This window comes from Cygnus atratus, chromosome Z (assembly GCF_013377495.2).
Source record: "Cygnus atratus isolate AKBS03 ecotype Queensland, Australia chromosome Z, CAtr_DNAZoo_HiC_assembly, whole genome shotgun sequence".
In the NCBI taxonomy this organism is placed as follows: domain Eukaryota; kingdom Metazoa; phylum Chordata; class Aves; order Anseriformes; family Anatidae; genus Cygnus; species Cygnus atratus.
In genome coordinates this window covers 52,587,628-52,610,648 of record NC_066396.1, presented here as the reverse complement: position 1 = coordinate 52,610,648, position 23,021 = coordinate 52,587,628, and the positions used below count along the sequence as shown (strand labels likewise).

At 44.5% G+C, this 23,021-nt stretch overlaps 1 protein-coding gene across 2 annotated transcripts; it reads right to left on the bottom strand.

Moving 5' to 3' along the window:
- On the bottom strand, positions 1-17,175 carry LPL (lipoprotein lipase). 2 transcript variants are annotated; one of them, XM_050716611.1, is made up of 10 exons: positions 16,558-17,175; positions 9,900-10,066; positions 9,573-9,752; positions 9,005-9,116; positions 7,279-7,512; positions 6,849-7,091; positions 5,614-5,734; positions 4,547-4,729; positions 3,214-3,318; positions 1-2,208 (listed from the first exon to the last, which is right to left on the bottom strand). In XM_050716611.1, exons 1-10 carry the CDS (start codon positions 16,628-16,630, stop codon positions 2,163-2,165), a joined length of 1,464 nt encoding a protein of 487 aa, XP_050572568.1. In that variant the 5' UTR covers positions 16,631-17,175; the 3' UTR covers positions 1-2,162. The 2 variants fall into 2 exon arrangements, with proteins under 2 accessions (XP_050572568.1, XP_050572569.1); XM_050716612.1 differs by having other exon boundaries at positions 9,900-10,063; positions 16,558-17,070.
- Between the last annotated feature and the right edge of the window lie 5,846 nt (positions 17,176-23,021).

Here is a 23,021-nt window from a genome sequence, read left to right as displayed (position 1 = left end):
TCAGTTTGAGAGTTTTATTAAAACCATAGGTTTCCATTCTGTACAAAACTGAGGAGATTTTTAAAAAAAAAAAAAACTTACTAACCACACTGGAAATAATGCAGTGTAAGTGGTTTGTTGATAAAAATCTCTCTGAAAGCTATATACAGGATTAATACCACACAACTGTATAAATGTAAAGACTCTCAGCAACTTTAGCAATATATACAAACTACCTTTAAACACATAAATATGGTATTTACAGCTAATAAATAACATTCAAAGCTAAATCATGTGTCCCCACGTAAAAGAACCCTCACTATTTTTTATCCAAGTTCCGTATGTGTTTGAGTTAGATATTGGATTAAAAGCACACCTGTTTACACACATTTTATTTCCAGAGAACTTTAACTCTAAAGAGAAGATTGCAACAAAATGTGAAGTCTATAGGGAATATGGAATTGTATTTATTTTTAGAGGTCTCAAATGCTGTGGCTCAATACTCAGCCCCACCCTCAATGACTCATCCTATCTGTAGTGAGGAAACCAAATGTAAGCAATTTTGGAGTTATTAATATTCCAACATATTGCACTGTTCAAGACTTTTATCCCCATATATACTAGCAGCGATGGCTAGAAAAAAAAAAGAAAAAAAAACTGTGCACATAAATGTATTTATGTTGGTTTTGCTTCAAAGATAGGATGGTCTTGGAGAATCACCACCTCCACACTTTGTCTTGCACATGTGGGAAAAGACTATGAGCATAGACTATGAGAAAAGACAGCATCAATAGCTCACATTACACTTCTCCAAACGTCTACCTTCAAACCCTTCTACCTCCCCAGTATTTTGTTTATCCTCCAGAAAGCTAAATGAAGGCTATTGAATTTTCCCAAGCACTAGAAAAATTACACATTACTTCAAGAAAGGGAAAGCAGAAAGCCTTCAATATATCTATTTTTGGCAACTCACACACATCATGTCTAATTCAAGTGTTTCTCAGACCATTCATTTTTTTGCATCACAAAAATCAGGCTCTTTTTAAATGTCACAGCTCTTGCTCCCTGCTGAATTCCACCTCAAGGTGGAAAACCAAGCAACTCCTAGTATCTGGCATCACATCACAGCCAAGCAACAAATGAAGGCTGGTCACTGGAAGTCACAATTCCAGTACAGGGAAGCAGGGGTATGCTGGTCACCTGTGGATTTAGTTGCACTGAAAACCAGATATAGCTGTCACACAGCTGCATGAATGGCATTCAGTGTCAAACAGCACTGAAACTTAGTTTTAGCATCAAGGATGCAAGCAAGTGGTAAAAAAGTCCATTCCCTGCGGTTTCTGGTAGCTCAATTCCATTGCCGTTCCTTACTCAGCACAGTGTTGGAGGTTTGATGGCTCCATTTTCAGGGGAATGAAAGCACAAATGAAAAGCTGAATGTCTGCATAGGACACTGGTATTGCTGTCTTCTCCTACAACTGCTGTTTATTCCAGGATATGCTGCATAGAAGTATATAGTTTAACAGATCATAAGTACTGCTAAGCAGCACTGGCATTTACCCCCAGTAAAGCACATTCATAACCACAAACTAAAATATATTCATCCCCAATATTGAGTCAGTCCCCTGGACATCTTTCGGATACAGCTTTACCACACAGCAAAGGTATTTTTTCACATGAGAAGCCTAATCTATTTGCTAAACCACACACCTGAAGACAATGAACTCTAGCCACTGAAACTGTCTGAAAAATTCAGATAGCCAAGCAAGGAGGAAATAAAAGTCCAGTTCCAGAAGACTCCAGAAAGAAACAAGGTACAGTACATGGGCTCTACTTCTTTTCAATAAATACTACAAAACTGCTATAGAGGAACTGATGTCAAGAAACTTTGTCACAAGGCACCATGATTAGACAAAAAATCACTTATTCCTTCCTAACACTCAAGCCTTTGGCAATTGTTGCGGGGGTTTCTGTGTTTTAAACAACTATTTTGATAATGTATCTTTATGGTTAGTATTTTGTATGCTGAGACTTCCTTACAGAAGCCTCCTAAGTAGCTAGGGCAAAAAGGCCAGTGGCAGATAAATATTTCTATATATTTGGTTACTGAACATCCAGTTCATTGGGATGAACAGACTCTCCTCCTCCCCAGTGTGGAAAAAAAATCTTAATTCTTGTCACTTTTAAGCAGATTCCTGTGCAGAATTTTCTTTAGAGGCTTTCTTGGCTCTGTGGGAAGAAAAAAAAAATACAGACAAGGTGAAGAGAAAGACATAAGACACTTGTTCAATTTTTGTCTTGTTTTGAGACTTAAGATCCAAAAACAATACTCAACAGGAAAATAAGTTATGTGGTTGGGCCGTTCTTGGCCGCCACTGAATTTTACAGGTGTGTCAGAAACACACACGCACACACACACACAGAGCTCCCAAGGCCTCGCCAGGTCATTGCCCTGGGGTGAAGGTCAGCACATATGCCTTTTTATGCAGAAAAAAAAAGATCTAAGTCTACAAGTATCCCCATGAGACCTTTCACTGATAGCAACTGCACTAAAATAAATATAACTGCTTCTCCAGCTCAAACTTTAGTGGATAAAGTCCAAATAAAATTGGGCCCACATTTAAAGTTTACTCTGGGTCAGAAAAGTTACTAATCAGAAAAAAATATGCATTAAACACGCAGATGTAATCTTGATATAAATCTGAGGTGCAAATCTCAGGAAGTCACTAATCCAGAGGAAAGTAGTGTGCCAGTGAGAGTACCTCCATGTGCCTGCCCTGTTTCTGTCTGTACCAGCCTCCAGACCCACGTCTAGCCTAAGGAAGGGCTCTGGACTGACTCAGCATGGGTGCTTGGATGTCCTTGCGTTAAGGGTGAACATAGAACTCCTTCAGACAGAAGAAAGCTCTCCTCTGTGTTAGTGCCCTCTAAAAACAGAGGGTTTGTTAGTAAACCCTCCTTAACAGTAAGATTTATACTTCACCACCACCACAGTGTGAGAGGGACTTGCACTTGCTTTGCAGGTGTGGTAACAACCACACGAGGAGATGGTTAGCAGAGAACCAAGTCTGGGGCTTTTAAGCTACCAAAGCTACTACAAGCAAACCTCAAATTAGACTGAGTTGCAATGCTTCTGCATTGTTTAGAATGTTAGTGCAGAATCAATCAAATCTCGAAGTTTTATGAAACCCATTCATGTTTCCACAACCTTAAGACAATGATGCTTGCTCTTACCCTCCCCTTTTCCTGTTGACAGGCTGCTCCAGGCATTTCACAAATATTGCTGCCTCTTCTCCTTTACCAAGACGTGAGGTGCCATCTCGAGAACAAAACACCACCCTGTGAAATAGAAGTTGGACATTTAGATGACTGAGCCAGACATCTTCTTTTAACTGCAGGAACAGGATGCTGGGAAGCAGTGTTCACACTCTGCCATGTGGGGCACTACTGCTTTACCAGCCTGGTCACTGGCAGAAAATCACTGGCAGAAAATTATTTTTAAAAATATAAAAATAATATTTTTAAATAAAATTTTTAAATATTTTTAAAAATATAAAGAAAAAATTCCATAAGAAAAGAATCACTGTGTAAGAAAAACTGGTAAATGCAGGATGTATGGACCTCAAACTTTTGTTAGCCCTTTGCATAAAATCTTGTTGTGGCTAAGAGAGCAGAGGCTCTACCTCGAAGTCTCTTGGTTCTTTATTTACACTAGTCGTGTGACTTTTCCTTTAGGTTAATGATCTTGGAAGAAAGCCTTGCTCCCTTGAATATTTGCAAACAGAGTAGGTTGCCAATTCCAGCAAACCTGAGTGGTTGCTTTTCTATTTATCAGTACTTTCCCAACCCCTATATTTGTTCAGCTCTGATAACTGTTTTTTTGATAAAGTGACTGCCTTGTTTATTTAAAGGAGGAACATACTATTCACAACCCTGTACACAGGACGTGCACATTCTCTGTTCCAGACCCGTTTTCTGCTAACAGATCTCACGTCTAATGAATCTAAATACTTCAAAAGATTCAGGGGAAAGCAGTACTGCTCAGATTAAGTGCTGTTTTAGCATTCATGTATTAGCAACATCTGCAGCATTCATGTGTTTCATTTCCCACCCACCAAGATACATCCTACTCTCCAGAAAAATCCAGCTTAACGAAGCAATCATTTCCAGTGTGAATGCATTTTTTTGAAAGGTTTCTGAAAATCTACTTTTAAGCAGGCTCTTTGCATGAAAACCGGTGCATGTGTCCAGCAAGGAGAAATTGCAAATACAATCAGAGCTTCTCGTTGAGATACTCTTGCATATTGTAACCAACCTGAGGCAAATGAGACAGTGGGTTGCAAATGAATTCTGTGGGAGTGAAATTACAAATTGCAGATCCCAGTGGAGGCAAACAGCTGAATATGGCTGAAATAAATGCAGGTTTGGTGCTACTGTAGCCCTGACTATCAGTGTAGCACTCATTTACAACTGCTTTCCATGTTTTATCCTGCCCTGTGAGATACCATGATTAGAGTAACACTAGCAATTAAAACTAAGATACTTTATGACAATGAAAACAAGTTACTTTTTCTGAGTTTCGCCTGACTTCACTCTGACTCTCTGGATGCTGAATGTAAAAGGAGTCCACCAGTCTGACCAGCTGAAGAAGCTGTCTTTTTCCCACTGCAGCTTTAGCATAAGCAGGTCACCAATGTCCACTTCTGTGTAAATCAGGAAAGAGAAGGTCTTGTTTGAGGAGACTTCAGGCCTGCAGGGAGTCAGGAAAGAAAAAAAAATAAGCTGTTGGGAAGGTCTTAAGAGCCAAAAAGACTGATCGGAAGTCCTAAGTGAACTCTGGAAAGATTTGAGGGATAGGGGCTTTCTAACCTAAAGGGTAGAAAACTAGAGAAAGAAGGGGAAACTGTGTCAAGATTTTATGTACTTCAAAGAGGGAGAAAGCAAACTGCCCTCCATAGATCTGATGGATGGAACAAAGAGTGAAAAATAAATAAATAATAATAATAAAAGCCTTCTGTAGCAAGTTAGTAAAAAGCCTGGGACAGATAGGTGTCTTCTCCATTGCTGGTGGCTCTCGGGGAGCTGTTAGACAAGCACCAGCCAGGAATAGTTTGTGTACAGCGTTTCCTTGGAGTAGGAAACACACCTTGGTGCCTTCCAGCCTCATTCCCTTCCAGCCCATGTTCAGGGTGTGTAAGAAGAGATTTATGCTCCTTTCCAGAGCTTTGGAAACATGTCTCCCTCAGCTTCTATGCTGAGGCCTTCGGCCCAATCTAGCAGTTTACGCTAGGTCACATTCAGGTTTGCCATGTTCAGCTGGAACATGGCAAAAAGGGTTTTTGGGGAGGAATGATGACACATTCACAACACAAATTCTTCTTAGACGGGGCCATAGGTCAGACCATTTCTATGTTTCAGATCTAATATAAAGAATGTCTCCTATAGATCTTAGATCATTAGCTCTAGCAATGGATGAATGATGCATCCTCTTGATCAAGGACAAGAACTAATTCTGGGACTAAGTAATATAGATTTCTGTAGCTGGAGTTAGAACCCCAAATTTTTCAGATTGGCTCTTTAACAGATTTATGCTAGACTCAACAGTGCATTTCAGTTCTTTCTGTAGCTACTCACAATGTGAAAGCAATGTTCTCACTCTCATCTAAAGTGCCATACAGAGAGATCAGGAATGGCTGGTTTGTCTTGGTCATATTTGCCTTTCCAAAGAAATGGATCTTGACCTGGTAATGGAAGACTAGAAGAACACAAAAGAAAAGGCCATTATTAAAAACTTCTCAAGCTCCAAAGAGACTGCTGATGACAAATGCTCATAAAAACCCTCCACAAATCCTAGGTTGGAATACAAGAGCATCACTAAATGCATGAGCTCTCTGGGTATCCAGGGAACTATTTTTGTGAGGAGGTAACAATTAGGATGCAAGGGTATCACAACTTTAAAAAAAAAAAAAGCTTTTCAGTCCTTTCTGACAACATAATAACCACAGAATCTGTAGTATTGCCTTCAAATCTGTTTTAAGAGTGCAAGACTTGCAGCCCTTGACATGAAACAAGAATTGTGCCTTCCTCATAGAGGACTGTTTATTTCAGTCCCTGACACCAGAGATTAAGTGCCAAATGCCAACAAAACACTGTTCTTGCATCTGTTCTAACACTGCAGGAACGTGTCCTCTGATTCCTAATCCAACACACAATGCACACAGCAATCAATGTATCATGTGGCACAGTCAAAACTAGGGAGGAAAAAAAAAACTTAAATCCAACTTTGCAGTTATTTTCCTAGCTGAAAGCCATCCAGTTCTTTCTGGCATTGTCCTTTTCAGACCTACCGCTGTGGCAGTGGAAATCAAGAACTGCTGTGAGATTTTAACATGGGGTGCGGTGCTCCTCTGGCAAAAGCAGTATGAAAAGCACAAATCTGATGGCTGCACAACTTTAAGCAAGTTACTCATCAGGCTGAGCTCTGCTGATTATTTTCCCAGCAGTAGGAAAAATTTAACTATTTGAAAAAAAAAAAAAAAAAAAACACCTAAAAAAATCTGAAGATTCAGTTGTTCCAAGTGGAGTCATTGTCTGGGCTGCAGAATAAATCCTCTTTGCATTTTGTCCCTTAGGAGTTTATTTCAAAACACCCTCTTTTTTGTATTCTACTCACCACCCCTTTAATAAAACGGCATTGATGCTCTGACCCTGCACTTCAGCCTGTGGGCAACCCAAATGCATGCAGCCTTGCCTACAGGCTCACTGTAGACACCAAAACAGCAATATTGTCATCTGCAGCATGAGCCCACCCCGATGCACAGCTGAGCAAAACTACCATCCTTGCTCACCAGTAAGCCCGCAAAACCTACCTTTGTAGGGCATCTGAGCACGGGTCTTCAGGTACATTTTGGTGTTTCTCTTTGTTCTCACTCTGTTGACCTTGTAACCCAAGTTGTTGCAGCGGTTCTTGCGGCAGCTGAGGCAGAGCCCCTTCTCAAAGGCCTCCTTCGTGTTGCAGCGGTAGGCCATGCTGGGCTTTTCTTCATAGAGGAGGGAGTCGATGAAGAGGTGGATGGATCGTTCGTGAGAGCATTTCACCAGCTGATCCACATCTTTAAAGAAAAATACAATGAAATATGCATACACACATACAAAATGATGTAAAATCCACTAAGCCATAGCTGGGTTTTTAAGGGACAATATTAAAAGAACCAGAAGGACAAATTCCTGTATCCAGATCTCTGCTTTGGATGATGATCTTCCTTTGGATATGACACTTTGTTTTCAGAGCACCCTCACCTGCAAAACCTTTTTCAGCAATCAGGCGTAGAGCTTCTCCCAAGTTGCAGCCCGGCTGGAAGCCTCCCCCGTTAGGGTAAATATCGATGTGTCCTACGGGCTTCTGAATGCCAATGCTGCGATCCGGAGAGCCGCGGGTGTAGGTGTGTAGGACATCCACGAAGTCAGCGTCATCCGGGGAGAGGCGCGTGAGGGCATCAGCGTACTCAAAGGTGGGACCAGCAGGATCCAGCCCTTTATGGTGCAAACCACAAAGAATAACTGAGATGGTTGTCTGCTGAAACACTGACAGCGATGCAAATGCCAAGCTCTGGTGCCACACTGGGCTGGAGTATTGCATATGGCATCACTACAGACATTAAAGTGGGATCATTTAAGTAACATTCATGTATGCAGGAGAATCAAATACACTACTTTGACATGCTGACACTATCTGACAAATAAGGTGTATGTAAATGTATGTAAAGAAGCACAGATAACTTCCCCACAGCTGTAGCGTTTCCAGTGGATGGGAGAAACAAGTTGTAAATATTTTCTCAATGTTTCCCCTCTTGTCAAGGAACAGAAGAATTGTAAAATTTCTATTTGAAGTGTTTGAAGTGTGAAAAATGTCTTGCTGCTAACTCTTTACTAGGGAAACAAGTGGAAAACATAAATAAGAGCATTGCAGTCTGCATGCCTAAGGGGAGAGGGGTTATTACAGTAAACTGTCAAGCTGAAGCAACATTGACACCACAAACAGTCAGAACCATTCTGCCAGTGAGCAGGAACTCCTGTTCATAAGGCATGCACAAACAGCTCCAGGAGGAAGGGAGCCAGGCTGCAGGTTGAATGAGGCTCCCAGGCTCTCTCAGCACCAAAGATGCCACAGATGACTGATTTTCTTAGCCTTGTTTGCTGATGTTGGCATTTCCTTTGTCACTGAGATCAGTGCTTGGGCAAAGCAGAGCTCAGCTCTCCAGGTGCTGGGCTGTAAACCAGACCAAATGGCCGTGCTACAGTGCACCACCTCATCCAGCACAATATTCAACCTCCCAAAAAATATCACCCTAAGCAGACATTTAAGTATGCATAGGAGCAGGGCAAACAAATGTGTATTTCTTTCCTCTTCCCATAACTGTCCAAGTATTACTTTCAGCCTAGAAAATTACTTGAGCCTGTTATGATTTAAATTTTAGTAACCCACAGTGGATTTCTTCAGATTACTTGTCCAATCTCCCCTTGAACCTGTACAGACTTCTTGCATCCAAAGCATCCCACGGCAAAGAGCTCTCTCTGCATGTACTACACCCATGACAGGAGGATCCACCTTCCACTCCTCTTGGAAATGCTCCCAGCAGCTGCAAGGGATGTCCACCCAGATGGAGACAACTCCCTGCAGCTGTTGTGCTGCAAGAGACAGAGACCTTCCCCAGGCCATAGATTTGGCTATTTACAATCCCATTCCCCCAAACCCATCTCTTCATGGCTGATAAATCCCTGCCTATTTACTCATCTCTTGTGCAGAAAAATACTGAGGCTTCTCACTCACCACCTTGACCGATCTTTTCTGAACCTTTTCCAGTTCTACTATATAAATACTAGAACCACTGATTTAATGTAGAATGAACACAGCCTAAATACAGCCAACAAGCAACAATTATTCTGGTGATTCTCCAGAGGAAAGTAATATTTCAGTATGGAGGAGACAGGACTCTCCACTCTCTACAACTGCAGGTTTCCTTACCAGTAATTCTGTTCACCTTCTTCTTGGTCAGGCTCCCAGCAATCCCAGCAGCGTGAGCACCCAGACTGTACCCCAGCAAGTGGACATTGTTGAGAGGGTAGTTGAATTGCTCCTGGAGAAGAGAGCTTCATTTAAAATCTGACATTAAGTGGGACGACATCAGATGACACAGGGAAAGTTATTTTATAAAAAGCAGAATTCCTGTTTGAGCCATGAGTAACAACAAAAAACAAATAAAAAAACACTAAATATAATCAGTATAACCTTGCTCCATACAAGCTTGCTTGAGTTAACTTGAGTTTTTTGCTTAATGCAAAAACCAAAATAGAGGGAAATAAAGAATTAGGGACAGAACATATTACTGTGTACCATAGATTTTCAGCCATCTTCTGCCCCAGTTTCTGGATCCCCTAAATAAATTCCAAAGGCAAGGCAGACTTCCAACCATTTGCCAAAGTGCGGCTGCTATATAATATATAGGAACTTGTCTTTCATATCTATCTTTCACAGAGCCTTCAGAAATACTCTGTGGACACAGGAGATTAAATATGTGAGATATGTGACTTACCTCCATCCAGTCAATAAACGTAGCGACATCCTTTCCCACCAGCTTAGTGTACGCAGCAGACACTGGGTAGTGCTGCTGAGCTCGAACTAGCCAGTCCACCACGATGACGTTTGAATCAGGTTCCCTCTTGTACAGAGCATCCACCAGCTTTGGGACCCAACTTTCATACATGCCTGTCACCTGTGTTTTGTTGTGGTTTAAAAACAAACAAACAAAAAGATCAAAGATCTTAATATCATCTGTGGCACATAGATCCCTGAGCTGAAGCATCTAGCACTACCCATCAGGAGTGCAACCAAAGGGGACATGCCACCCTTCTCATCTTACCGTCCATCCATGGATGACCACAAAGGTTTTACTGGTGTGGTTGAAATTGCACTGTGCCAGGCTGTCCACCTGCCCAGGAACCAGGTAGCAGACATCCTCATCGGGCTCTGCAGGCGTCCGTAAGGAAAACTTGCTCTCGATTCCCTCAAAATTCGTCTCAGCTTCTGCTATACAAGATCACAGAAAACAGAGCTGCCTTTTAGAAGTATTAGGGCAAACAGTTCAGAAGTCACCGGTTATGATGTTGGAGAGAGGTCAAGAACAGTCAAGAAATGGAGAACACTTTTAATTTCCCCCAGTGAGCATGTGGGAGGGAAACCAAAGGTTCATGAAAACTGCTCCCCCTCCATGATACTGCTAAAACAGTGAGAATCTGACCAGCTGTCAGGCAGGTGTGAGCCACTTTTAGGAGTTATGGAGCATGAGGAAAGCAGCAAATTCCTATCATAATACTATATATTTTAGAGGTGCATCTTCCACTTCATCACAAACACCTTACTTGTTTATCAAGGCTCTTCTTAGAATACAGTAACCACAGCCCATTAAAAATATGAGCCATTAAGTCCAAGTTTTATAAGAATGTGGGTATTTTACTTTTAACCAGCAGAGAAAAACAGTAGGTGAGAATATCAGATACCCACTAAGGAAACCAAGCCAGCAAAGCAGCAGCCTGCATTTTGAAGACAGTATTTTTTTCCACATCATCTAATAAACAACATTTGAGAAAAAAAAAAAAAAAATCTTCCTCTGCCTGAAGTTATTTTGAAGCTATTTGAAGGAAGAAAAATAAATAGATAAATTGTGTACTGGTAGTCAGAAAGTATGTGATGGCCTGGAAGGATCACATCTCAGAACTCCCTCCAGCTTCTAGATTCAAAACATAAGTTTCCCTTTTGTTCCTGTCAAGGCAGAGAAGCTACTTTAATCTTCATGTCCACTTCTTCCTTTGTCTAGGAGGAAGCTTAAATGCCTCATCCTCCTAGGTCTGATCCAACACGTAAACACCTCTATATCCAAAAGATCCTGTAATTAACCATGGACCTAAACGCCAATGCTTTCCTGAAACCAGGTCGTATTTTGTCAACTTGCTTTTAGCAAATATTGACTGCCTGTTTTCCAAGTGCAGCTGAACTCAGGCCAACTCCATCCTGCTCAGTGCTGTGTTTCCTGGCATCGTGAGCACCAAGCTTTCACAGACTCCTACACACACGTTAATGAATGGCTCCAAGCCACCACAGGGAATGCACAGGGCTGCAGTCAGGTCCTCATGCTAGGCACAACAGTTTTCCAGCACCCTTCTTTTGCCCATTGCATAAGTCTTCTATACCTGGCATACATATATATGTTTCCACAAAGTTGTGCTGCATTATACAGAGGCAAGAATCATTCACCGTTTCTAAAATTTATTTTTCTGGTCTCCCCATTCAAGCCGCATCCTTGGCTGTATTTGACCTTGGTTGCACTTGCCTGGCCAGATAATCCAGGCTAATTACTCTGCAAGCCCCCTTCCTGCCCCCTTTCCCATCAAGAACAGGTGTTTTTCTTGTACATCCTTCCCCAAACAAGCAGAAAGATTCACATAACACTGAATATAAAACTTTACCTGCTGAAAATGAACAAAATCTACCAAACTAACCACATGCAAGTTTTGTCAGAAGTTGCCCCCCTCTAGTATTTTTTGCACATTCAAAACTTAATTTTCTCACAACCAAGGGAGTGCATAACCCCTCTCTGAAACAAATCTTTAATCTTATTCTTTTTATTTTTTAGCCAGAAAAAGAAGATACCCAAAGTCTGATTGGTTAAATATCAGCTATAACTTCTCACTCAGCAGTGAATCAGTAAAACTTAGAAAGAACCAAGAACAGTTTTCAAGTCTAAGGCACACAATGCAAGGACTTTCAATTATGTGTATTCTTGTTCCACACAGGAAGGCGAACAAGAATAGTCCACCTGCTCACTAGTTAATAGTGCTTCCTTTCATATTTAGAAATCATTTCCCTTCTGAATCAAACCTATCTGATAATCAACCAAAATCTAAATTAAATTGAAATCCTGCCTTCTGGTGTGTTCTCAATTGCAAACACATGCTAGAATTCGCACTTACTGTGACACTTTTGGAAATAAGCTTTTCAGAAACCAAATTTGCAGTCCCACATGTAACTCACTCATGAGGAGAATTTAGAGTACAGGGGCATCTGCCACTGGAGAGGTAGAAAAAGCTTGACAAATATTAGTGTTTCAGCCTCAAAATCTTTGGGTGGTATTTAGGGTATAAGGGCTATGTCACCCCCTGGAAAGCACCGGCTGCAAAGCCCATGGGTTAGGGAAATAGCAGAAGGCCACTCTGCTCATTAAGCTATGTTGTGTGAGGAATTAGAGAGTCAGAAATTATCATTAGCATCCTTCATGCTCAAAAAAAAAAAAAGCATCTTGGTGTCTAATGTCCACACATGTTCATTTCCTAGGAGCAAGACACCCTCTGCGTGAGGGAAATGTGTGTGGTGGCATTTGTTGCTGACTGCTTAATGACATGCTAATCAGAAGCTATCCTCAAGAGCTGCCTGAGTTTGGCTTTGCAAATTCTGTCTGGGTCACAGCACAAGATCAATTTGTACCTCGTGTTGTGCTCCGCACATGTTGCAGCACCACCTACTCTCCCACCTTCTGCATATTAAATTTCAGGAAAAAATGCAGGGGTATATAACAGTATATATACATACTCATTTCACATACTGACCTCAATACATACCATGATTTAGAACTGCAGCTACCGAGCAGGTTGCTTCAGAAAGCAAGTATTTGCCACTTTGACTTTTGTAAGTCAAAGTATCTTGGTCTCATTTAAAAAAAAAAAAAAAGTGACTGAGAACTAAACCTTGTCATACATAGACTTTTGTCACAGACCTTTTCCTCATAGATGTAAAGTGAGAAGTCTCCTTGAATCATGTCCAATCTGAGCTGGTCAGACATTGTGACAGTGGGTTTCATTCCTATAGCCTGACACGATGCCAGAGAAATGCAAAGAAGGTCAATGCACACACACTACCAGCTAGCTAATGATGTGTTTCAACTCTGGTTAGTCAAACCAGAGCAAACCCAGAAATGGGGATCCTTCAGCATGTTTCTGGAAGGTGGATAGGAATTTAACTGAAGTTGCCATAAGCTTTACATAACGTAGATGGATAGAAATCAGATAAAGAAGTTTATGTGCACCCTGAGACATTGAAGTAGTTTTTGGGATAAGACTGCAATTCTATTTCTAAACAAGGCCTTGAAGAGAAACAGGCCTGAAGGTTTAAATTTGTAGACAAAACAAATCCATGCTTTTGCTAAAAATCACTTTCCCGGGCTTAGGAAAGCAGAGGTATAAAGGCACGTTCTCTGTGTTGCAAGAACTTCCAGGTGCACCATGGCAAATATAAGTCCCCATTACAAAATAAAGCTGCATAGGTCACCTCGTTAAACTGTAAGCACACAGCAGTGCCTGGAAGGGGATATTTACCTATTTAGAGAACTGGAAAAGGGAGCAGAATTAAGCCAACAATTTTAGACTGGAGCTGTCTCTTCTCACAGCCTACAGGCTGCACTGCCAAACTCCATTTCATCATGCTCCACAAAATTTCTGCCGCCTTTCTGAAACTTTCACTAACATAGTCTCAGTTTTCATCTTCTAAAAAAGCTGCCGTGTACAATCACAGTAGAGAGAATATCCTAGAACTTGGACAAGGTGCAGAAAAATATCTAGTAACTAGGAAAAGTCAGTAATTTCATTTTCCTGTTTAAACCTCGTTACGCTGACTTTGACTTGCAATTTGTGAAATTCCATTCAGTCCATTACTGCTAACAATTTTGAAAGCATCACACTGACTTTAAGTATTCTGACTCAATATAAATGCATGGTTACACACTAATCAAGAGAAGTCATCCTCAAATTTGCTTCATGAGAAGCCTACAGCAACCCATCAACTGTTTTGGACGAAGGAAAGTACCAATGGTCAGATGGGTGGAAAATGTGAGTTTGAAGATATATCAGCACCTGGAATGTGAATCATAAAATAAACTGCCAGCATCGGATGCAGGATGCAAAATATAGTAACAATACACATGCAAGAATCAGTGCATCTGAACTACAGTTTAAACAGGAATCTTTGGTAAACAACAATTTCCTGGTGTTATGTACACAGAAGTGGGAATACTACTAGCTGGGTGCAAAGATCACTAGAAGTCGTACTGCTAGCCTGAGTAAACTTAAGTCCACGCACACATACAGAGGCAAACATCTGCACACATCAAACATTTACACAACCTGCTGGAGTTAACTGGAACTCATCCTCCACCTGATAACCAGCACCGGGATAAGGCATCCATCAGTCACACTGAGTCCCTAAAAGCGCTCTGAAGCACACTGATGGTCAGCTGTGCTACATCACCAAGTACGATTGTTTAATTGTAGCTACACTATAAACTGAAAGCAGACTACTGCATGTTGCAATCCGACAAAGCCTACCCCGTAAGTCAGGTTACTGTTTAACTTTGCTGTGAAAGAAATTCCATCTCCCATTCTGTGAGTTTCCCCATGGCAGAGCCCTGAGCTTAAGTCCTCCCTCGCTTCTCAATGGAAAGAGCAACACCTCTGAAGCCCAGCTTGGCCAGAGAGCAGATACTGAGCATGGCCCTGGCCTGCTCAAGCCCTGCAGCTGGCGAGGTGAGGGCACACTGAGGCTCCCACGCTGTGCACATGGGTGCTCACCCCTCTCCGAGGCGCTCCCTGTCAAAGAGGTGCTTATTCAGCTGCAGCTGGCAGGCCTGTAACTCAATCCAGCAGCAGAGATCTTGCCATCCATTAGTCCCTCTGCAATATCTGCAATTAGCCCAAGACAATAAAATGCAATCACCGCCAAACACTACAGTAATACAGAGGAAAGGGTGCATGAGAAAGCCACACCATGCAAGTGCTTCCTGCACAGAAGAGGTTCCAGCAGACTTTCTTAGGAGTGCCAGTGCCCATGCTATTCTACAGCACACTTGTGATGCCCAGGAGCCTCCTCCCCAGAAAGGCATTGTTTCTGGAAAGGCCATACCACAGCTGCCCTGGCAGGTCTGTCCAAACACAGCCACAGCAAACACCAGCAGGTCACATCACACAGAGGTGTAAATCTGGTGTAACCCCTGACTCTGGATTTACACTGGTAAAAATAGAGATCAGCATGCATTCCTAGTAGTGTATTATCTTTTCCTGGAACACCAATGTTATCTCCACCTACAATATCTTTTTCTATGTTGTTTATTAAATACTCTGGATTCCTGTAGGGATGGATCATGTATTTTCCATGGCTCCAAAACATCTTTTTACTGTGGTGTGGAAGAAATAGTGCAAGGCTCAAGACTTGGATAATTTTAGGATGATCACACAACCTGTTTACATATAACCTGTTCCTATGGAGAAATAATGCAATCACTATGCCTAAGGCAAATCAATTCCTAGAGGGATGAAAGCTTTCTCTGGGAAGATAGTTATTTTACTGTATGAAATTTGGGTACTGTGATGGAAACTGCTTTTGATTGCCTCTGATGGCACAAGATTGGATTCAAAATGAGAATACATTCCTCTGGCTATGCTCTAGCACCCCATGCTCTTAGTTTCGAATACTTCCCTCCAGCTTCCTTACACACAAAGGAAATAACAAAGGCATCTGCAGTGGAAGAAAAAAAAAAGGAGCATTATACATTTTAGCTTCACCTAGCAACTGTAGGAGATTCATCGAAATTTTCTTCTAAGGATATAGACTTTTAAAGGATACGCTAAACTCTCACACAATGTCTGAAAAGTGATGCCATGACAGGGCACCACTAAAAAGTTTGAAGAGTAGCGGTCTATTAAAACCAATCTCTTCGCTTGTCAAAGCTGTGATCATGTTGTGGCTTAAACATGAGCACTAGGGAACATCGAGTAGTCAACACACACACGTGTCCTACTTTCCCTACCCTGGAGAGTGCCCACACACAAATGTAAGTACAATAGGTGTGGTGTAAGTACAATTGTATGTGTATATATAGACACTGTGGGGGTACACTCCTCTGTTAACATTTTTCCTAACAGATTCCGTTACATTAACTGCAGCCCAAACGCATTATTATGACAGTGATGAAATTCCGCCTTGCCTTAGACGAAACGGACCAAGAACTGCATCCAGCTGGGATGCGGGACTCCCACTGGACAGGTGAATGCCCTCAGAACAGAGGGTCCTGGTCCTGCACGGAGCTGAGGACCCTACCATGATGCTACGGCTGTGCCATCCTGCCTCCAGAAAGGGATTCTTAGGAGACACCTCGCTCCTGGGGGGAAAAAAACCCAAGCACATCCCAAGCCTCCGCAGGTCATACCATCCCTGAGCTGAGACCCTGCCTGAGCTCCGAGCAAAGGAACCGTGCCCGGATCTGTCCCAGCAGGACGCAGGTCCTCCAGCAGCCCTCTCCAGCCCCCATTTCCCCCCGTGCAGCAGCAGTGCCCCCCGCAGCCCGCTCCCCATCTCACCGGGCATGCCCCGCGGCTCTCCCAGCCCGCCCCGTCCACGCTCCGGGCTCGGTCCAAGGCTCTCCCGCCCCGTGCCCCGCCCAGAGCCCCCTCCCCATGTCGGGACCGGTCGGGACTTACCGGGGTCATCGCCGACAGCGGCGGCCCATGGCAGGCAGAGGCAGAGCGCGGCCAGCAGCGCCTTCCTCCCCATCTCCCCTCCTCTCTGCGTGCGCGCTGCCGCGGCGGAAAAGTTTCTTTCGGCGAGGGAGCAAAACGAAAACAACCGGACGAATAGGAAGAAGAGTTAAGTTTTTGGGCTTAAAAAAAAAAATAAAAAAATGAAGAAAGAAAGAAAAAAAGCTAAAAGGACGAAGTGTTGATGGGTCACTTGGGGAAGAAGCCCGCCGCAGGCACAGCTGCCCCCCTCTGCCGGCGCCGCTCCCTCCCGGCCCCTTATGTCCCCGCCAATATGCAAATATGCAAATGAGGCCCCACGCCCATTGGCGCACGCCGCGGGGCGGGGCCGATGCTGCCGGCCGGGGACGGGCGGAGAGGGGGCAGAGCAGCTCCCGCGGGGCCCCGCGACCCCCGCTGCCCCGGTACGGCACGGCACGGCACGGTACAGCTCGGTACAGCACGGCACGGCACGGCACGGCCCCCCCGCCCCAGCTCCGTCCCCTCCCCGAGGTCCCGCTCCGCTGTGCCGGCACCGCCGGGATGCCCTCGGTTTTCCCTGCCTCCCCCGTCCCTGCTCCCCGTTCCAAAGGGGATGAGATCTTCCTTCTTATCCATGCTTCTGCACCGAGAACCGACTCAACTGCTAATTGCGTTTTCGGTTCGGTGCCTGCAAGGCACCTTTCGCTGTTCCCTTGAAAGACCTCTGACAAAACCTTGTTTTGCCAGCGCTCAAGGGGATGCAAGCTTGGAGCGCAAATTAATTTGCTGGAGATTGCATCCGTACTCTGGAGAAATGCAAAGTTGCCTTTTTGAGCTTTTCAGCTCTCTCTGCCCTTCTCTCAGCAATGGGGTTTGCAAGCAGCTAGGCTGTCGTCGCCGGCCACGGGGTGAAAGATCAGTTATGTGAGGACATGTAACAGAAATATTAAATTAATAACAAGACCTGTTTTTATTTCGCAGCATGTTGTCAAAGGCCCAGCTTCATAAAGGGCTTCTGACGCTTACAGGGAATGAGGACTCCCTGTTTTTTGCGACGTGAAGCAAATGTTATTCACTTTGAGGGCAGCAGCTTCTTCTCAGACCAGGCACCTTAGGAGACTAAAATATACCTGGTTCATATTAGCGAGGCTATTCAGTAAGAGGTCGCTCAAGTGTAGCAGAACTGGGTCACCTTTGCAGACGTAGATTTCATTAAAAGTCCAGTGAGATCTAAATGTGAGAGCACATCTTCCCCGGGGCCCAACTTGAAGTTCCTTCGCTCCCAGCCCCTATTTATACCCAAAAGGCATCTCAGAAGAATCTAACGAGGGTGCAACTGATCGTGCTGGGACTTTCTTTCCAGTTGAGACAACTGAGGCGGTGGGGTCGGTGGGGTGAAGCAGTATGTGAGCCGGTGGGAGTCAGAGGCAGGGCACAGGAGGTAGGGAGGCTGAGGGTAAGGAGAGAGAAAGGAGAGACACTGGAGGATGGAGGTGGTGTGAGCAGGGAAAAACATGGCTTGCACTCATGGCAGCTTGCTCTTGATAAGTATCAAGTATATCCTCTGTGTGTTTGAGACCCTCTCATCAAAACAATAGCAAGAATTTTCTCGTCTTTTTTTTTTTCTTTTTTTTTTCAAGTGTGGGCTAAACAATACATTTTCTCTTGATCTAATTTAGTTGAACGTCAATAGTGTAATTTCCCCCCTACAAATTAACCTGACTCCGTCTAGGTGCAGACATCCTTCCTAGAAAATTCCAGTCCCTGTAGCCAACATTTGGCAAACTAAAAGAACAAACAATTTAAAGCAAGCTGCCGTAACAGGGACTGTCAGGTTACCTTACTCACAGGTGATGCTACTGACCCAGTCAGAGCAAAAGAGGGCATGAAGGGTGTCTCTCTCCTGTTTTGCACAGCTACATCCATGGCTACTGCACCAAAAACTTCTGTTAGAATACGACTGTGGGAAGACGACTGATGTAATTTTAGCATCTGGTGGATCAGGTACAAAAGAGCAGTTGCAATGCCTGGCAGGCTAGCCCTGGCAGACTGCTGGCCCCACTAACCTCTGCTAATCCACAGGCTGTAATCAGAATTTCAGCTCATTCCCAGTACAGATCGTGGAACCTGTGAACAGCAAAGGCTGGCAGCGGATTTGAAGTCTATTTGGAATAAGATCTACTTTGCTACACTGAAAATGCTCGTTTGCATAATTTTTGGTGCCTTCTCATGCCCATGCAGCACTTGAAGACATAAACTGAGAGAGTTGTGCAAAGTTTCCACCTAAAAAAAAAAAAAAAAAAAAAAGGAAAATTGCAAACAAAGCACTAAAAGAAAACTTTCATGTGATCAAAGAGAAGTTGTGGGGCAAGGGTGGGGGGCAAGTAATTCTGTTTTCTCAGATCTTGAACAAGCTGCCTCAGTCTGTGATCTGTGTATACCCAGCTGCAAAATAGTCTGAAATGCATGGCCCTTCCTGAAGGCAGAACGTGTCCCTGACCACTAAGCAATGTGCAGTTGCACTACCCTGACACAGAACATCTTCTAGCACTTAAAATTGCTCTTCCCCTTGCAGGTAATCATGATCAGGCTGCGAAGAAGCTTCACGGCATCAACTCAACATGCTTCAGCGCAGTCATTAACCGGATTTAAGTTTCGCTTCCTCCGTAAAATACATAATCCTATAGCGGAAAGCAAAACTCCATCTGCAAAACGGAGCCTGATTTAACGTAGTCAGGGGTTCCAAACTGGGTGTAAGGTAACAGAGTGAGAGCTAAAACACATTATTTCCAACAGGGAAGGGTGGGGAGTCTGGAGGAACGGAGACAGGGGTTGCATAACAGGGCTGGTACTTGCACCCACAGACCATGTGCAAGGTTAAAGTCAAAGCAAGCCCACGAGTGTCCCCAGCACAACGTGGGCAGTGCTGGTCTGTGTGGTGCAGCTGTGTTAAACCCCGAGCAGATTCATTGGCCTCACACAACGGCAGGCAAGAGGAAGTCAACCCCAACATTTTATTTCCACTGCAATACTCCAAAGGGAGCTTGAAACACAGCACAGAAATGTGTTTGTGTGTGTGTGTAAGAGAGAGAGCTAACCCTGTAACTTTGAAAATTCCTGTGCCGCTTTCTTTCTCCTCATACAGGATGTTAGATAGCTGAGGACAAGAGGGCTTCCACCAAATATATATATATATATTCTTAGATACAAGAAAAAAAAAACCTGTTCTGCTTTCCTCCTGGCTAGAAGATGCAAATAAGCAAGAGGTCTTTGTTTTTGCCCTATGGATATTTAAATTTTTGATGGAAGAGAAAAGGGGAAATTAAATTTAAAAAGTCAGAGTGAGCTTCCATGTGATTTCTCCTCTAGTAAATCCAAACAAACAAACAAATAGAATACTTTTCTCCTATGTTAAGTTTGTTCAAAGGTTGCAAAAGAGGTATTTTTGAAAACTGGCTGGCAGCAGGGACAGCCCAGTGACAGGCAGGCATGTGCTGCAGGTGGGAGCAAGGGGGAAGCCTGAACGTTGTGGCTCTCCCAAACCCCCTAAGTGTGCAGCAGTGGGAAAGGTGACGGCAGGAACTACAGGAGTGTCTGTTTGGCAACGCAGTCCTGGTGGCTGGAAGAGCTCAGCTGTAGGCACAGAGCTACAGGGAGCTGTGCAGTGTTTGCAGCTCTGGCTGCAACAGACAGGGCACCTGTTCTTCCTGCGACTCTCTGTCCTGCAGGGAGGCTCCTTCAGTCCCCAGCGCCGCACATGCGACAGGAGAAGGGAGTCCTCCCTGTGTGAGACACCCTTTAGTAGCCTTCACTTGCTTACCCTCTCTGCTACTGTGGTACAACTTGCTGCTCCATTCGCAGGTTGCCTTGTCTTGCTAACGAGGTCCTCGCTCACTGATTAGCGCAAGGAGCCATTCCTCTCCATCCCGCTCTCTTATTTTCGGAGCAAAATGCAGGCTGCCCACCCCCTCACACGAAGAGGTGTGGGCTCCAGCAAGATGCCACGCTCTGCCACAGAGCTGCAGGCCTGGCTGCGGGGTAAGCTTGCACTGTGATTTTCTCAACTGTGCTTTAATTAATCACCACGCTGCCGGCGGTGCCTGCCAAAGTCAGCTCGCTGTCTCGCCAGACACATCTTTCAAAACGCAATGCCAGGGGAGAGACATTCCTGCAGCCCTTTCGGGGTGGCGGGCAGGGGAGTGTAGGCCAGCTCCCCACTCATTGGCCGTGGGGCTGGTGTGCTGACCACGTGCAGCCCCCCTCGCTGCCCCTCACGTGGCTCCCGAGCCCTGCCTGCAGTAGGTTAAAGATGACGTTGTCTGAAACTTTTGCAAGGTTACGAAAATGTGCAAGGGCAGGGGGGAGAAGGAGAGGGAAGAGATCTTGTCTGGGGGTAGTGCTCAGTCCCAGTGGCACTTGGATGCCCATAGGGACATGAGCAAGCCCACAGGTCTTGCCAGCAAGGTGCCTGTTGTTCCTCTCACGCTATTTCCTAAACCAGTCTCTTTAACCATGAGAACAGAGCCATCTTGCTCAGGTCCCAGCACAGCAGTCTGCATCCCTGGCTCGCCACAGGGAGAGTGAGTAGGACAAGAGGGAATGCACGGCATAGCTAGTGGGGGTAAATGCGTGTGTCATGTCTGTCTCAAGAAGTGTAGCAGGGAAGAGAAGCCACTTCTCTGGCCTCTGGGCTCCCCAGCAAGGGAGAGGATAATTGCACACTTTCTGCTCTTCCTTTAGTTTGCTCTGCAACGCTGACAGATGGTGTGTGGTGCAGCCAAGGCTGGATTCCAGCTTGTATCTCCTTCGGTCGCTTGCAACTTACTCAGAACATATTCCTCCTTGGGCTGACATTTCCATCTCATCCCAAAGGGGATTTGTTTTAAATTTTCATTTAAAGTTTAGGCTGAGCTAGCATTGCTGCTCTGGGGTTTCGCAAGCGGTAAGTAAAAACTCCCTCCTGGCCCAACACCCCTGATGTGGACATCCAGCCCAAGCGCTTGTGGAGAGAGGAGTGTGCTCCCACAGGACAGGTCAGCCTGCCTGCAGTCACAGCACACTTGTGCAGTGCCTCTGGGGACTACAGAGGGATCTTTCAGTGGTTTTGTGCTCCCAGGTTTTATTTGCCTCAGTTCCAAGCCTGAAGTTACAGGGTTTTATTCCTCCTTGCATGCATGTGTGGACACTTCTGTTCATGCATGTGCTCTCCCCATTTTTCTGTGCCTGCAGGGTTTGCATATAACTAGCTCTAACTTGGTGTGGGCTTAGGGCTCTGATGTTGGCTCTCAGTTCCTCTGCTCAGTATCAGACTGTCAACAAGAATATGCCAAAGGAAGAGGGGGAGTTAAACATGAAAACTTTAGAAAATGTCCTCAGGATTGTAGTGCAAAGCAGAGGAGAAAAGTGGCTGAGCACGTAGTTCTCCAGCTCCCCTCCAATTAGGTGAAATCAGGATTTAGCTCAGGGAAGCTTGGAGCTAAAACAGATACTGATACAAATTTTTAGGCCTTATGGAAATTTAAATGATTTCAAGCAAAGCTTAAACTCAGTGAGCTGTCTTCAAACTATTAGCAGGAAGCAAGCCAAGTTTGTATATGCAAAATTCCCTTGTCAGGTCTATTCTGTTTGTCACATGTAAGTAGCCAATAAATAGTATTTATTGCCACCCACTTCTTTATTCGCATTACTTCACTGTCGCAAGCATGCTGACACTCTGTAGGAATGCATACCGATCCCCGTACCAGAGGTATTCCTGCCAAAAGCCAGACATGGGAACAAAGAGGAGATACAAACAAGCCAGGGAAGGGGAGAGGAAGCGCAGGGGCTGCGATATCAAGATCCCACCACTCTTCAGGTGACCCCAGTCGCCATGCAGACTATGGGAGAAACATGAGAAATGGCAAACCTGGTTCCATTATCATGGAGGGTTTCAGACCCTGCAGACAGGTTCTCCAAGCTGGAAAGGGATATTTTCCCTAGGGACACTTCATTACACGAGAACCTGTGAGAGAAGTACATCATCTTTGCCTTCACGGCACCAGATGATGCCAGCATTACCGTGTGCTGAAGGCAGCCACTAATCCAGGGGACCTCTGCCTGTTTTTAAAGCCCCAAAGGGCTCAGTCTGTCACTTTTTATGTGGAAGTCCTGTGCGTGTCACTGAAGGCACTGCCAGGTGGCACGCCAGAGAGGAGGCATGTTCCAGCTCCTTCTAGGGCCTGGGTCCTGAGGGCAGCCCCCAGAGCAGAAAACACAGCCAGGCCTCATCAAGGTGCTTTTCACCAGCCAGGTGAAGGACTCCTCACCAGCCAGCCACACAAAGCAGATGGAAATTTGGCTGTTTGAGGGTCTCCAACACCATCTCCCTCCTGACTCAATCCTTTTGTGTCCCAGTGCTGAGGCTTGTAGGAGACACCAGTGAGGCCCAGTTGCTGCTGCAGTGGAAA

What these genes read in the sequence shown, in the direction of transcription:
- LPL (XM_050716611.1), bottom strand. Translation starts at nt 16,630, where the DNA reads ATGGGGAGGAAGGCGCTGCTGGCCGCGCTCTGCCTCTGCCTGCCATGG. An exon ending in TGCTCAGATGCCCTACAAAG is followed by an intron (nt 5,735 to 6,848) that starts GTAGGTTTTGCG and finishes GTGTTCTTCTAG; the next exon opens with TCTTCCATTACCAGGTCAAG. An exon ending in GTCAACAGGAAAAGGGGAGG is followed by an intron (nt 2,209 to 3,213) that starts GTAAGAGCAAGC and finishes TTCTTCCCACAG; the next exon opens with AGCCAAGAAAGCCTCTAAAG.